This window comes from Vidua macroura, chromosome 26 (assembly GCF_024509145.1).
Source record: "Vidua macroura isolate BioBank_ID:100142 chromosome 26, ASM2450914v1, whole genome shotgun sequence".
NCBI lineage: Eukaryota > Metazoa > Chordata > Aves > Passeriformes > Viduidae > Vidua > Vidua macroura.
Window position 1 is genome coordinate 1346126 of NC_071596.1, and position 13041 is coordinate 1359166.

The 13041-nt window shown below is 42.5% G+C and overlaps 1 protein-coding gene and 2 long non-coding RNA genes across 8 annotated transcripts in view; 1 reads left to right on the top strand and 2 right to left on the bottom strand.

Moving 5' to 3' along the window:
* Positions 1–13041, bottom strand: part of ELAVL1 (ELAV like RNA binding protein 1) — a 46352-nt gene that overhangs the window by 10971 nt on the left and 22340 nt on the right. For all 6 annotated transcript variants that reach the window (XM_053999209.1, XM_053999208.1, XM_053999205.1 and 3 more), the window contains 3 exons: positions 8313–8416; positions 7368–7521; positions 4015–4240 (listed from right to left, as the gene is read on the bottom strand). In XM_053999209.1, the coding sequence (XP_053855184.1) occupies positions 4015–4240; positions 7368–7521; positions 8313–8416 (484 nt within the window). The remainder of the gene's footprint in view (positions 1–4014; positions 4241–7367; positions 7522–8312; positions 8417–13041) is intronic.
* LOC128819211 (uncharacterized) lies at positions 1113–3026 on the bottom strand. Its single transcript, XR_008440673.1, has 2 exons — positions 1612–3026; positions 1113–1339 (listed from the first exon to the last, which is right to left on the bottom strand). It is a non-coding gene; the product is annotated as an uncharacterized LOC128819211 (long non-coding RNA).
* Positions 3629–6437, top strand: LOC128819212 (uncharacterized). The gene is made up of 2 exons (XR_008440674.1): positions 3629–3786; positions 6042–6437. It is a non-coding gene; the product is annotated as an uncharacterized LOC128819212 (long non-coding RNA).

The following is a 13041-nucleotide window of genomic DNA, read 5'->3' on the forward strand; positions in this document are numbered from 1 at the left end:
GGAACATTAGTTTTAATACCAGCTTGTGTTGCCATTGCACTTGAGCTTGGCAGCTTTTTATTTTTTTAATAGTTCAACAAAGAGTAGGAGCTCAGCTACACTGACAATGTCCTTCTGACAAGCAACGTTTTCTGCTGTCTTTGTTAAAGACAGAAGAGATCTGCTGCTCAATTTTTTTGAGAACTCAGTGACACAAGCTCTAAAGCTGAAAAAAGTCAGGGTGTTGGGTCAAACAACCACGTAAGGAACAACAGAAGCAACTGGGGTTTCACTCCCATATTCTTCCAGAACTCTGATGAAATACTACTCTGGATGAAATGGTTTCTACTCAATACACACAGCTTGCATCCAAATTACAAATTGGTCTAAAAACTGAAAATTTAAACAATTTCACTGGAGTGAAACCAAGCAGGTGTACAGGAGCTATCTGAGCAACCGTATCACTGACAGGGTTAAACAGTCTTCTTGCATTTCCCCTTGCATCAAAGAACTATCAGAAATGGCTCAGGCATTCGGGGCAGAACTCATGGGCTGATACTGGTAGAGTTATGCCCATTATAGGAACTGCGAACTGGCTCCAACCCTGAACAAGTCTGGAAGCAATATCAGCTGAACTGGCAATAACTGAGGTTTGAAAGAATGTTGCTCTACTATGAAGCTCTGGTGAGCTGCAAAAGCACAGGACTTCCAGGGGCCCTGAGCAGCCTCCTCATGCTTCAGGAGCTAAACCCCTCCATTTCATCACAGTTCAGCACCTGGAGATCTGCTGTTTTCTTTAAGTAAACAATCTTACACTCTAAAGAAACCCCTGCCCCAGATGTTTTCTCTGTCCTCCAGACACAACCCCATGCTGTGGCATCATTCCCTCTGGATGGAACAGAGAGCCTGGGTCTTTGAATTAGCCCAGGAATCCAGTGGGACACAGCTCTAAGACCAGCTCCTGATGTGAGCCACAAACACCACAGGAACTCAAAAGGATTAAAAAAACATTAAACAAAGGGTTGGAGAAATATCTGTAGGAAATTAATAATTACAAATTAGATACTAAAGGCTTAATCTTGGATTTACAGGGATTATGATGAAATGAAATGAAATGTAATCAAAATATCAGGTTACATATTCGACCTCTGTGGAGCAGAGATCACAACTTTAATTTATACAGACTGTGGGCTCTGTGGAAGCTGCTTATCCATTCATCATGTCTTGTTCACTACCAAAACAAACAAGACTCAGTCCAAACTCAGGTTCCTGAGCTTAACCACAGCATGAGTAATCACAACTCCTTCCGTTCAGCATCCTTCGAGGAAGACAGACTCACTAGAAGAACTTGCAGCTAATGCTAAAGGTGGGAAGAAAAATACAAAGAGTTGTGGGACAGACTTGATGATATTGGAGGTCTTTTCCAACCTTAATAATTCCATGACTCCATGGTGTAATCATTGTGCATACATGTACAGACATGCCTGCATGAGTGAAGTAGAAAAGGAAGCTTTGTAGTTAGTGTTGGAGTTCTCACAAGTCTGTGACGAGGCAGAGATGAAGAGCTTGTAGTCTGCAAGTCAGCTGGGGGGCTCTTGTATCCAAAGCGTCTTCCTGAAAGCACAGCCTTACCTCAAGTGCTCTACTCTGACCTCTGCCAGGCTGTGAGACCCCAAAATCTTCAGCTCTTTCCCCACCAGCAGGTCTGCCACTGGGAGCAGCAGCCAGCCAACGTGTGCTGACAAACAAGCACTGGGCAAAGACATCCAGCAGGACACAGCTCCCAGGGCAGCAGGGATGGAACAGAGACACAGAACAGAACATTTTCTTGCTCTTAACCCCCATTGTGACATCCTAAGCCTACAAAACACTGGGTGTGTCTGCCCCATCCCTGAAAGTGTTCCAGGCCAGGCTGCACAGGGCTTGGAGCACCCTGGGATAGTGGAAGGTGTTCCTGCCCATGTCAGGGGTGGGACAAGATGAGTTTTAAGGTCCCTTCCAACACAAACCAGTCTGTGATTCTATGAAATGCACACAATTGACATTAATGCTGCTCTAAATGGTACATTAAGAGAATAATGAACAAACTGGTTATTAAAATTTAGTTTCACCAGCCACTCTTAATATAAATACATTAATCATTTTTATTGTTCCTGAGTGATCATTACAGGATTGAATTAAAAGTATTTGGTCTCTTAATTATGGATGTGAATATTATTTGCACTCCTTATTCTGATGCATTTTGATCCTGGCATAAATTTTAGGGGGAAGAACAATGATGAAAATGTCCACATAAATTAAGAATGTTAAGAATGAAAAATATTTGACTAGGATCCGGACACACTGAAGCCCTGGCTGAGACAAAGGGCAGATGTGTTGATTTTTTAATATTCACCTAAATGCAAACAACGCAGAATTTCATTCCTCAGCATGGCTCAGGAGGTTTGGTGTGGAGATCTGGGTGACTGCTTCAGGGAAACAAGGAGCTGCCTGAGCTGACTTCCCCGGGCTACAGCTGAACAGAACTGGAGAACAACTGAGGCTGGCAGGAACCTCTGTAAATCCTCTAATAAACCCTCTGCTCGAAGCAGGGCACCTGGAGCAGGTTGCTCAGGCTCATCCTGTCACTGGAACTCACCAAAAACCGGTCAAATAAAACTCCTTAACACCAGTGTAGCATTCAGAAGGGCATTCATTATTCATTACAGGCCCGGCTGCACAGGGGATAATTCCACCTTGTGTGCACATGATCTTCTACAGGCGTGTTGCTTATATACAGTCACCATGTGCATATTCTGCTCATTATCATAAAGCTCTCCCTAATTTCCCAGGCTCAGTCCTTGTTTTGGCTGTGGCTGCATTCCTAAGCCAGATGTCTTCTCCTTATCTTCCAACCATCCCTGCTGAGAAAGCAGATCCTGCATACCCTGTTTCCTGCTAAAACTACGCAGGCACAGTAGAAATTAGATTAATCCTTTTGGTATCAATTTCAGGCAGATTTCAGCATCTCCAAGGAGAGAAACTTCACTGTCTCCTTGGGCAAACTGTTCAACCACTCTCAGTATAAAACCACAACTGACTACAAAGTATGAATTTTCTCTGGAGACTCATTACACAGAGCTGTGCTCAAAATGCTGAGCTACAGTACTGTGCACAGGAGACAGCAACACTGGAAGAGCAGCACAGCTAAAAGGTGGCTGAGATTTTAGTCCAATTTTATTGAGCTCATTGGATCCCTCACAGGAGAAAAAAAAAAAAAAAAGTAAATTCTCAACAGGGAACCACTACTCTCAGAAACATGTATCATCTCTATTGCTTCTCTGCAAGACAGTCAACACATTGCATTTTCCAGAGCACCCTCTAACCATTAGCTTCCTCCATGAACAACCAAGGCACTTCCAATTCAAGCATTTCATATTCAAAGCAACCAAAGCAATTTTCTATGGCAAAGCACAGTGTCTTCCATAGCCCTAGTAGCAGACAGGAAGCTGCAACTGCTCGGTATTCTCATCAGTAAACTCATGAGGCCTCGAGGGAAGGCAGAACCTTGCACAGGTTGCAATGCAGGCAGGAATCCCACAGAACCTCCTTGTCAGAAATAAGGTTTTCCTCTCTTATTGTAACATCTCCCTGCTGGAACCAACCATTCAGAGCTTTAATTAAGTTGCCAAATTTCATCTGTGTTCAGATATATAGACCACAGAATGGGGATCTGTTGAGACAGGCACTTACCAACACCCACCTGGAACCTGCTGCTGCTGTCCCCTCACTGTAACCCAGCAGTGGAAACAGACACCAAGAGTGCAGGTACCTTTACATTCTAACTTCAATATAAATTTTACAAGTAACATTTTTCTTTAATCATATTTTAATGCAACAGTTTCTTTACATAACACTGAGGACACATAGTGCACTATGTATTCATTCACACATGCTGCAATGAAGGTATCACTGCCCAGCTGCGGGGGCACAGCTCCCCACACAACCACGGGAACAGGAGCACAGCCTTAATTGCATTTATTCTTCCTAACCTACCTGAATCTCTGTGCCTGGTGATGCACTGGCCCTCCAAACCGTCTAGCTGGTGAATGACACAGCTGCGACAACAGTGCCACATTTTTGTTCTGGTTAGGGTTGGCTGCAAACTTCACTGTAATGGGCTCGGATGAACCTGGGGGTTTGTGACCATTGAAATTTGTAATTGCCTCTTCTGCTTCTGACCTTTTGTCAAACCGGATAAATGCGACCCCTCTGGACAAACCTTGTAACCAAACCAATAAAAAACAAACAAACAAACAAACAAACAAAAAAATTGAAGTTCAGGATAAACTCAAAATAACTTTGAAAACAAAATCCAAAGAAGTTCAGTATTTCTATGGTCACAGCTTTCAAGTTCTCTACATTTATATTTCCTCAGCAGCTGGAGGATAAAATACAAAATTAAGAAGCCAAAGACAAATTAGCGTACTCATTTCAGCTATAACAACCACAGTGACTAAATACTTTAAAAAAATGTGATAGTATTATATGATATTCATCACCAACTGACATTTCCATTCACAAAAATCTCAACATGTTAAATTAAAAAAAAAAAAACAAAATTAACTCCAGATGGTTAAAAACAAACCCAAACCTCTTAGTTTCAATTACTTTATCACTAAAGAGCATCTGCAAACACAGAATTTATCCATTTTTGCAAATGTTTTCATTTTTCCATACTAGAAACACACTCAGGTTCAGAGATGAGAGAACAAATATTTGACTATAATAAAGGACTTACACCTTTTTTAATGGAGAGATCAGAATTTCACCTGCACCACACACGCTATTTCCAGCTGGCACATAGATTATTTTTATTCATTAAAATCAATTAAGAATTACCTCTTGGTAGCTGTACTGAACCAATATCACAGCTGTTAAAAATTTGTGTATTTTTTTCCTAGTCCCGGCCCCTGGATGCTGTTTCCTTCTGACTGAGGTACAAATTGTGCCTTGTGAACTCTCCTCTCCTCCCCTTGCTTCTCATCTGTGATTTGACCGTAGGCTGAAATGGTTTATCACAGTGAAGCTGAAAGGGCACATTTAGTTTAAATGCCATTCCAAAGGAGGTTTCGTGGCCAGACTAAATGTAGGACTTCCTTAGCTCTGTTTCAGAAAGGGACATATCAGATACTTTGTTTTCTTCACATCCAACCAGGACCATCTTCAAAGCCAGATACAGAATTAAGCTTATCATAAACCACAAGGTTGTTGGTAACAGCTGAGGATCATTTTCTCCATTTCACAGAAGGAAATGCAATATGTGAAGGCCTGAGCCCGAAGCAAACATGGTGTGATTGCATTTTGATAAATAACACGTGGGCTCACCAGAGTAGAGCTGACAGCACCGTATGCTCAGGTACCACTGAGATCAGCCTCTGTGCCAGGGGGAAGGGTATGGCCCACCCTGGGAAGGCCCAGGGTAGCAGCATCATTCAGAACTCAGCAAGGCCTGTCCTAGAGCTCAGCTTACTGTGACTCCTCCACTTTCATGCTGCTCATCCTAGTGCTTCTCAAAGCATTCATTTAAAATGTAAATATTTTAGAAAGTGTATTTTTAAACAGAATAATTTTCAAAAGCTGGAGTACCACCACTGTGAGAAGGTACAGCTAAGTACAAATTAAAATGTGTCTTCAGTGGGATCAGATCAAGATATGGAAGGCAGGCTTAAAGCCAGGGCATAGTTACATTCCTGGTGGAATGGCAAGCCCAGGCTCTGCAAGCATTAACTGTGAGATGTAACAGAACCCACTCTTCAGTCAATGCATTATTAAGGCTATGGGAAAGCAGGTGGTGTGTTCTGAGCTGAATTACACAGCATCAGGCCTCAGCACACACATGAAAACCATGTTATTCTTGGGGAGATTTTATTTGTATGACTTCTGTCATCTCATTTTACAGCTCTGTAAAATCCAGATGCTCTCCAGACCCCATGGACTACCAGACAGGGATGACTAGTTTTGAGACCTGCATTACTAAGTTTGCTGTGCTCCACAAGTCTTTTTCTTGCCTCTCATTACAGCTGCATCCTAGATAACCAGCTCTAGGGACAGGACCATGCAGGTATCAGACTTGGGCAAAACAAATAATTTTCTCCAGGGAGGATGGGATTTTCCTCACTCAACCATGGAGCGTCTGCCATGTCAGTCCCCAGATCTCACCAAGTCACCTCAGGTTTCTCTGATGCACAGTCGCATTTGCAACACCATCTGACCAAACACCTATAAAGTGGTGCCTGGACCAGGAGCTGGCTCTGATGGGGACAGAGCCCTGCAGACCTCAGCCTGCACTCAGACTGAGCCCACCAGGAGCTGCTGATGGCCCACTCTGAACTACAGCAGATTCCTCACAGAGCAGGAAACTGCTTCTGAAGTGATGTGTATAAATGTACATCCCAGTTATAAATGTTAAATGTGGAGCTACTAGAATTAGATTGTCTTCTATTCCAATACACCAGATGCATAATCAATGAAAAAGTGTATTTGTAAAAGCTCTCTCCAGATTAATACATGACATATGGTCTACCAGTAAAACCACAGAACAGCTGGGTGACAGGATAAGCCAGACAGTTATACTGTCTGAAATAATGGGGTAAGAACTTAAAACTCTGAAAACACACTGTAACAGAGTCAGAATTGCCACAGAAAAAACCTTAACTTTGGTCTCCCCTGAGCCAAGTGCCTAACTAACTTCTCCTCTCTCTCTTTTTTCTCTTTTTTTTTTTTTTTTCTCTTTTTTAATACACAAAATACATTTAGAATTTTCAGGGCAGTACTAAGTGTTTGAAATTAATTCCTTTGCTTAGCAGTAGCCACAGAGGCCTGTAAGACATCTCACATGGTTTAAAATATGAGAAAATTGAGTGAGTGAGCTCCAGGCGGGTACAAAAGACACAACACATTTTTGTTTTGCTTTAAATCTGTAACTATGGCCTGGAATTGACCACTGGATAAGAGCTGCATGTGTGTAAAGTCAAGGTAAGGTCAGCACTCCAGGTTACACACATGGCCCAGAAACACAGTGCATTGCAGTGCCAGCAAGCGTCAGAGCAAGAAAGTAGATTTGGCAAATCAGTAGCTGATAAAAATGACAATAATTCTATTTTAATATGGTCTGAGGTTTGCGCTGTAAGCTGGCAAAAAGGCAGTGTGAGTCATTCTGTGTTTAAAAAAAAAAAAAAATCACTGAACATGGATATCCTGTTAAAATTTTATCACTGGTTGACAGCAGGTGTCATGGTTAGCTTGTGGAAATCTAATTTACAGAAGTTTAGGTACTACCAGTCTCAGAAAATACCAAACACATGCTGTACACTCCAGCTTTCTGCAGCCAACGTCGCAGAACTCACCTGTGGTTTGATCCACAAGCACACGTGAGTTGATGATGCGCCCAAAACGGGAAAACATATCTTCTACATCCTTCTGTGTCATTGACCGGGGCAAGCCACTGATATATAAATTAGCATCCTTGATAACTTCAGAACTTGGGCGGGCATAGGAAACCTTTAAAACAAATAAAAATACATGTTTAGGGTATTAACAGGGAAGATCAATTTATTGTCGTAAGCCAATTTAATTAACCCCCCCATTACCAACACATGCAATTTTACTGGAGTTCAAAAAAATGGAACCAAGAGAGAGTAGGAGAAAATCAACCAAACAACAGGAGAAAGGGCATGTCCCTACATAATGCCAGTCATTTTGGGCTTATCCAAGAGATAACAACTGTATCAACATTGCTGTAAGGAGACAGCAACAGACCAATCAATACCAATGCTCCCAGCAAACACTTTTGCCACACGAAGAATCCCGAGTTCTGACTTGGCCACTGGACCTGCCACAGCTCACATCAGGGACTTGTCCTGCCAGTATATTTTCTAAAGCTTCATAAAAAGATGGCATGAGTAGAGTGCAGTTTTCTGTCCTAATTTCTGCTACTGGAGAAAGCTGCATAGATCATCCAAGCAGGAGCGAATCCTACACACAGAGCACGGGCTGTTGTTTTGGATAAGGAAAGGAGTTCATGTGTACTAGCAAGATTTACAATAAATATTATGAAGCATCCAAGATGTGCATGAGTTAAAAAGCCTGGCAACCATCTATAATGGTCCCTCTACTGCTGTAAAAACGGTGGGAATATAAAGAGAGGGAACCTTCAAATACTAAGCTGTTTCAAAACACTTCACTATTCTCCTCTCAGATTCATGCTTGCTGGAGCTGGGAGCACACAAACTTTACCATCAGAATGAAGTTTATTACAATGCTATTCTCACAGACAACTGAAGAGCTCATACCTTGATAGTTTTTGACTGAAGTCTGAGGCCATTCAGTGTGTTTATTGCTCTTTCAGCATCTTTTGCAGTTACGTAGTTCACGAAGCCATAGCCTAAGCTGTGTCCTAAAGGGAAGAACATTTTTTAAAATTAATCCTAAAAAAATAATGTTATCACTACTAAATTGAAAGGAAATGCAAACAAGTAGTGAACTTAATGTACACAATCCACACAGCAAATATTTCAGTAAGCCAAGGAGGCTTCCCAAGGCTGGCACACATCATGAGTAACTCAGGGGTCTTTTATTTCCACTCTGGTCATCCCTCTGCCTTCACAGACAGCAGGCATTGGACAGAGCACCCTTTAACAGCAAGGAATGTAGGGCTAAAACACCAACTCTGACCAGTCTTGCAAACTTCATGGGTGTGGAACAAAGGCAATGACTTAACCAAGTTCATCAGTACAAAGTCTTGTGGATAGAGAGCAGAAAGTGAGAAAACATCAACAGATGAACTGGCAGGTATGAAATGAAAACCCTTGTGATTTCTTTGGCTATCCCAACCTCCACCCCTGGGGACAAGAAGGAAAAAGAAGTTTCCAATCCTTCATTAATACAGCTAACAAGCAGCCAGTTTCCCAAACACAGCATCAAAGTGAAGAGTGAAAAATTCTCTTTAAGGCAGAGAATTCATGTACTGTCACTTTACTCAAGTTTATTCTTAACTCTTAAAGGAAGAATTTGATATTAATAATAAAAATACCTAAAATATTTATGGAAAAGGATATTTATTTGGATACTTACATGTTCTTCTATCTCAAATCTCCACAATTGCTACTATTATAACATACATACTAAGATAATTTTGGGTTGCAATTTTCCAACAATTACAGGTTCTTATCAGTGTAGGCCTAAAAATAACTAAAATACTTTCAAGACTGTCTCAGAGCAATAAAAAAGCTGCAATTCAACCCAAGACACACCTCTTTCAACCAATTTCTCCTTGTTTCCATCAGATCTGTGGGATTTTCTAAAGAAAATTGTAAGCATGCATAGGAAAATGTGCTATTTCCCTCTAACAATATACTACTTTTAAGTTATTAAGTTCTATTGTTAGGCTTAAGGACACTAGAAGACAAAGCTAATTGTTATGGTAAAGGATTCTGTGGTGAAATAGCTCTTTTTAATCACACTGCTTGGCTCTGCAATGGTCTTGGCTGACAAAGAAGTTTCCTTATGCTTTTCTGACATTTCAGAACACCAAATACAGACACAGGTGTCCAATGATGGTATCGGGACACAAACGTCAAAGGAAATTAAGAAAAGGGCTGCAAGAGAACTGTAGATTAACATCAGATACAGAAAAAAGGATGCCCAATATGCTGAGACATCAAGATTGCAAGTGTAAAATCCACAAGGAAATGGAAGGAAGCCCCAAATAACCCCCAGTGTTTTCATGCCAACAGACTGACTGCAAAGCTGCACCAGCTCCTGGCACGGCCTCTGCCTTTGGCTGCTTCCTTGTGAAACCTAATCCAGCAGTAACTCAGCTGAACCCAGACAATGTCAGAGCCTGCTGTCTAATACACCCTTTGTGTAAACACTCACAGGTAATTTCTGCCGTCTGCTAAAACTCTTAGAGAAGCCAGATCCCCTGTGTTCAAGCCTCACACAGAAACATCCTGTTCCCTCAGAGACCTGGTGCTAAACCAGCTCCAGATCAGCCTCTCATGGCACCAGACACAGAACACAACTAACAGCAAACCGTTCTGTGCCAGCCAGGTAAGATTTAACTCCATCCTTTGGAGACCTACAGACAACATCCACAAAATTCTGATCAATGTTGCTAACACGTACCCACAGAAGGGTTTTTGTGATTCCTCTGTAACATTCATTTGGTTTTATTAGTCAAAGAGACTAACAAAACTGAGATCAAATATGGTTAGTTCCCACCACTTGCCTACTGAGATTATTTACCTCTGATTAAGAAAATGAGTAATTGAGCAATTAGAAAAATGTTGAGCACCTGGACCCTACCTTATTTCTCCAGGCTAAGAAAATGAAAGTAAGCTTAAGAGGGAAAAAATACCAGGTGGACAGTTGGCAATTATTTTTGCAAGGATGGGAAGGATCCAACATCCCTCACAGGTCCAGCCCTGAAGGCTCAGAGCAACAGCTGCTTTATGGATATTTTCAGTCTGTCCCAAAAGTCACATAAACATGAATATTCCAGCAAACTACTGAACAGAACCAGTTCCTAACAAAAATTATGGAAATGGGCCCTTAAAGACCAGGGAAAGATACCCCAAACAAGACTAATCCCTCCAAGTGTGACCCACAGTGAGCCCTGGCTGTCAGCACTCTTGTTTCCTGGATGGATGCTGCACTGGGGAGGACTGAGGGACTATGCTCCTGACAGGTGAAGAAGAGCAGGATGCCACTCATATAAATTTATTATGCTGTCTTCGGTACACTGAGTATCCTTCCCTTGCAACAAGTTCCCAGAGAACACAGCAGGCATAGAATTGAAGATGATGGCACGGTCTTGATTTGAAAGGACCTTAGAGACAATTCTATTCTGCCCCCTGCCAGAGGCAAGGACATTTTCCACTATCCCAGGCTGCTCCAAGCCCCATCCAACCTGGCCTTGGACACTGCCAGGGATCCAGGGGCAGCCACAGCTGCTCTGGGCACCCTGGGCCAGGGCCTCAACACCCTCACAGGGAACAATTCCTGCCCAAGATCCCATCCAGCCCTGCCCTCTGGCAGTGGGAGCCATTCCCTGGGTCCTCTTCCTCCAGGCCTTATCCCCAGTCCCTCTCCAGCTCTCCTGGAGCCCCTTCATGCCATGCAAGGGGCTCTGAGCTCTCCCTGGAGCCTTCTCCTCTCCAGGTGAGCACCCCCAGCTCTCCCAGCCTGGCTCCAGAGCAGAGGGGCTCCAGCCCTGGCAGCATCTCCATCGCCTCCTCTGGTCTCACTCCAACAGGTCCATGTCTTATCTTGTGTTGGGGTCTCCAGGGCTGGAGACAGCTCTGCAGATGGGGTCTCACCAGAGTGGAGAAGAGGGGCAGAATCCTCCTCTCCCCTGCTGCCCACACTCCTTTGTTTCCTTCCAAAGCATTACATTATGTGGTTTTGCACCATTTGAGATCAGTGACAAGGAATTTTTATCTTTATACATATGATAAAACCAGACCTAAGTTGCAACACCCATGGACACCCAGGAGTAAAAGGCACCACGTGACCTGGGCCCAGTCCCTGGAATCAAAAACTGTGCCCTAACACACATACACACACAAGCCCACATTAAAAGCAGTCTGCCAGGCACTCTGAAAGCACATTCTAGAGCCTCCAGCCAATGCCCTCCTTTTAAAAACTGAGGTATACATATTCTGTGTCCACTTGTACCTGTGCAAGTCCTATCCTGGACCTTACACATGTTTCTCCTTCCAAGTGTCTGTCCCTAAAGTACCATCACACAGTGACTGTATCATTTTTTACTGTTTTTGACTAGCTTTCTTTACTGTTTCTGTCAGAGCAAAATTCTGCATCTTTTTCACTTCCAGTTTTATAAAGATTCCTCAGTGACTATTCCTTATCCAATGGTTTGAATGTCCTGGGAAGTGAGGGGGCAGGGATGTAATGGGGTTTACCCAAACAAACGCTGACTAGAAAAGGAAGGCTCTGAAAGTGGCAGGATCACAAAGGTTCATTCTCATATTCCCTCTAGGCACTGGACAGTAAGTTTGTACTGAACCCCAATATTACAGTCCATTTAGCTTTTACCTGACAATAGGTAAGAAACTAGCAATTACCTGTATTTCTCTACAATAACCTAGAATGCAGACCATCCCTTTTAGTCTGTACTTACCACCTTTAAACTACAGCAGTATAACATGACCTTATAGTCCTTAAGTGCTAGAAAAACCCAACCAATGCAAAACTGAGGGCATATGTTAACTTATCTTGCTCTACAATACCCAATAGCATCAGCCTCAGCCATCTCCTCCCACTCAGTGCCTGGTGTTCATCTCTACACAGGCTGGGCCAACACACAACAGTCCTGTCACTGCAGGAGACATTTCCACCTCATGGATGCCTGTGCAGGAATGGTCTTTGCTTCATCATTTTACTCCAAAACAGTAAAATCTACCTGTGTGCTAGGGATGACAGGAAATATGTAAGGAATTAGCATTTACATAATATTATGACTGCTGTCAAGTGTTTACCCCAGGCAAAGAGAGAAGTTTTTTTGCTTGCTCCTGATGTTCCCAGCCTGCTATAGAAAGCTGCAGCACAAAAGAAATTGGTGCTGTAACAGTTTTCAAAATATTTTAGTGGATAGGAATTAAAAAATATTTTTAAAAGTTTGCATATACATAAATATAAATTTACTCAAGAGACAAAGCTAAAAAAGAGCAACAAGTAGGTCCTATCTGCTTAAATAATTAACAAAGTAACTACAAAACCTAGTTTTAAGCAAAATACTACACTCTTTCAGCAGAAAGAATCAAGTTTTGTTTCCATGATAAAAGGCCCTTTCAGGAGGGAGAGCACAGCTTTTCTTTCCGGGCACCACTTAGGTTTTTGTCCATGTCCCTGCTTCCTTTCCCAGCTCCTGAGACACACAGCTTCAGTCACCAGCTTCTTCCTTATTCCCAGCCCAGTGCTGACAACTCCAGCTTCACTGAGGAGTCTGATACACACCAGAGCACTTCACTGAGAGCAGCTAACTCACATCCTCCCCATCCT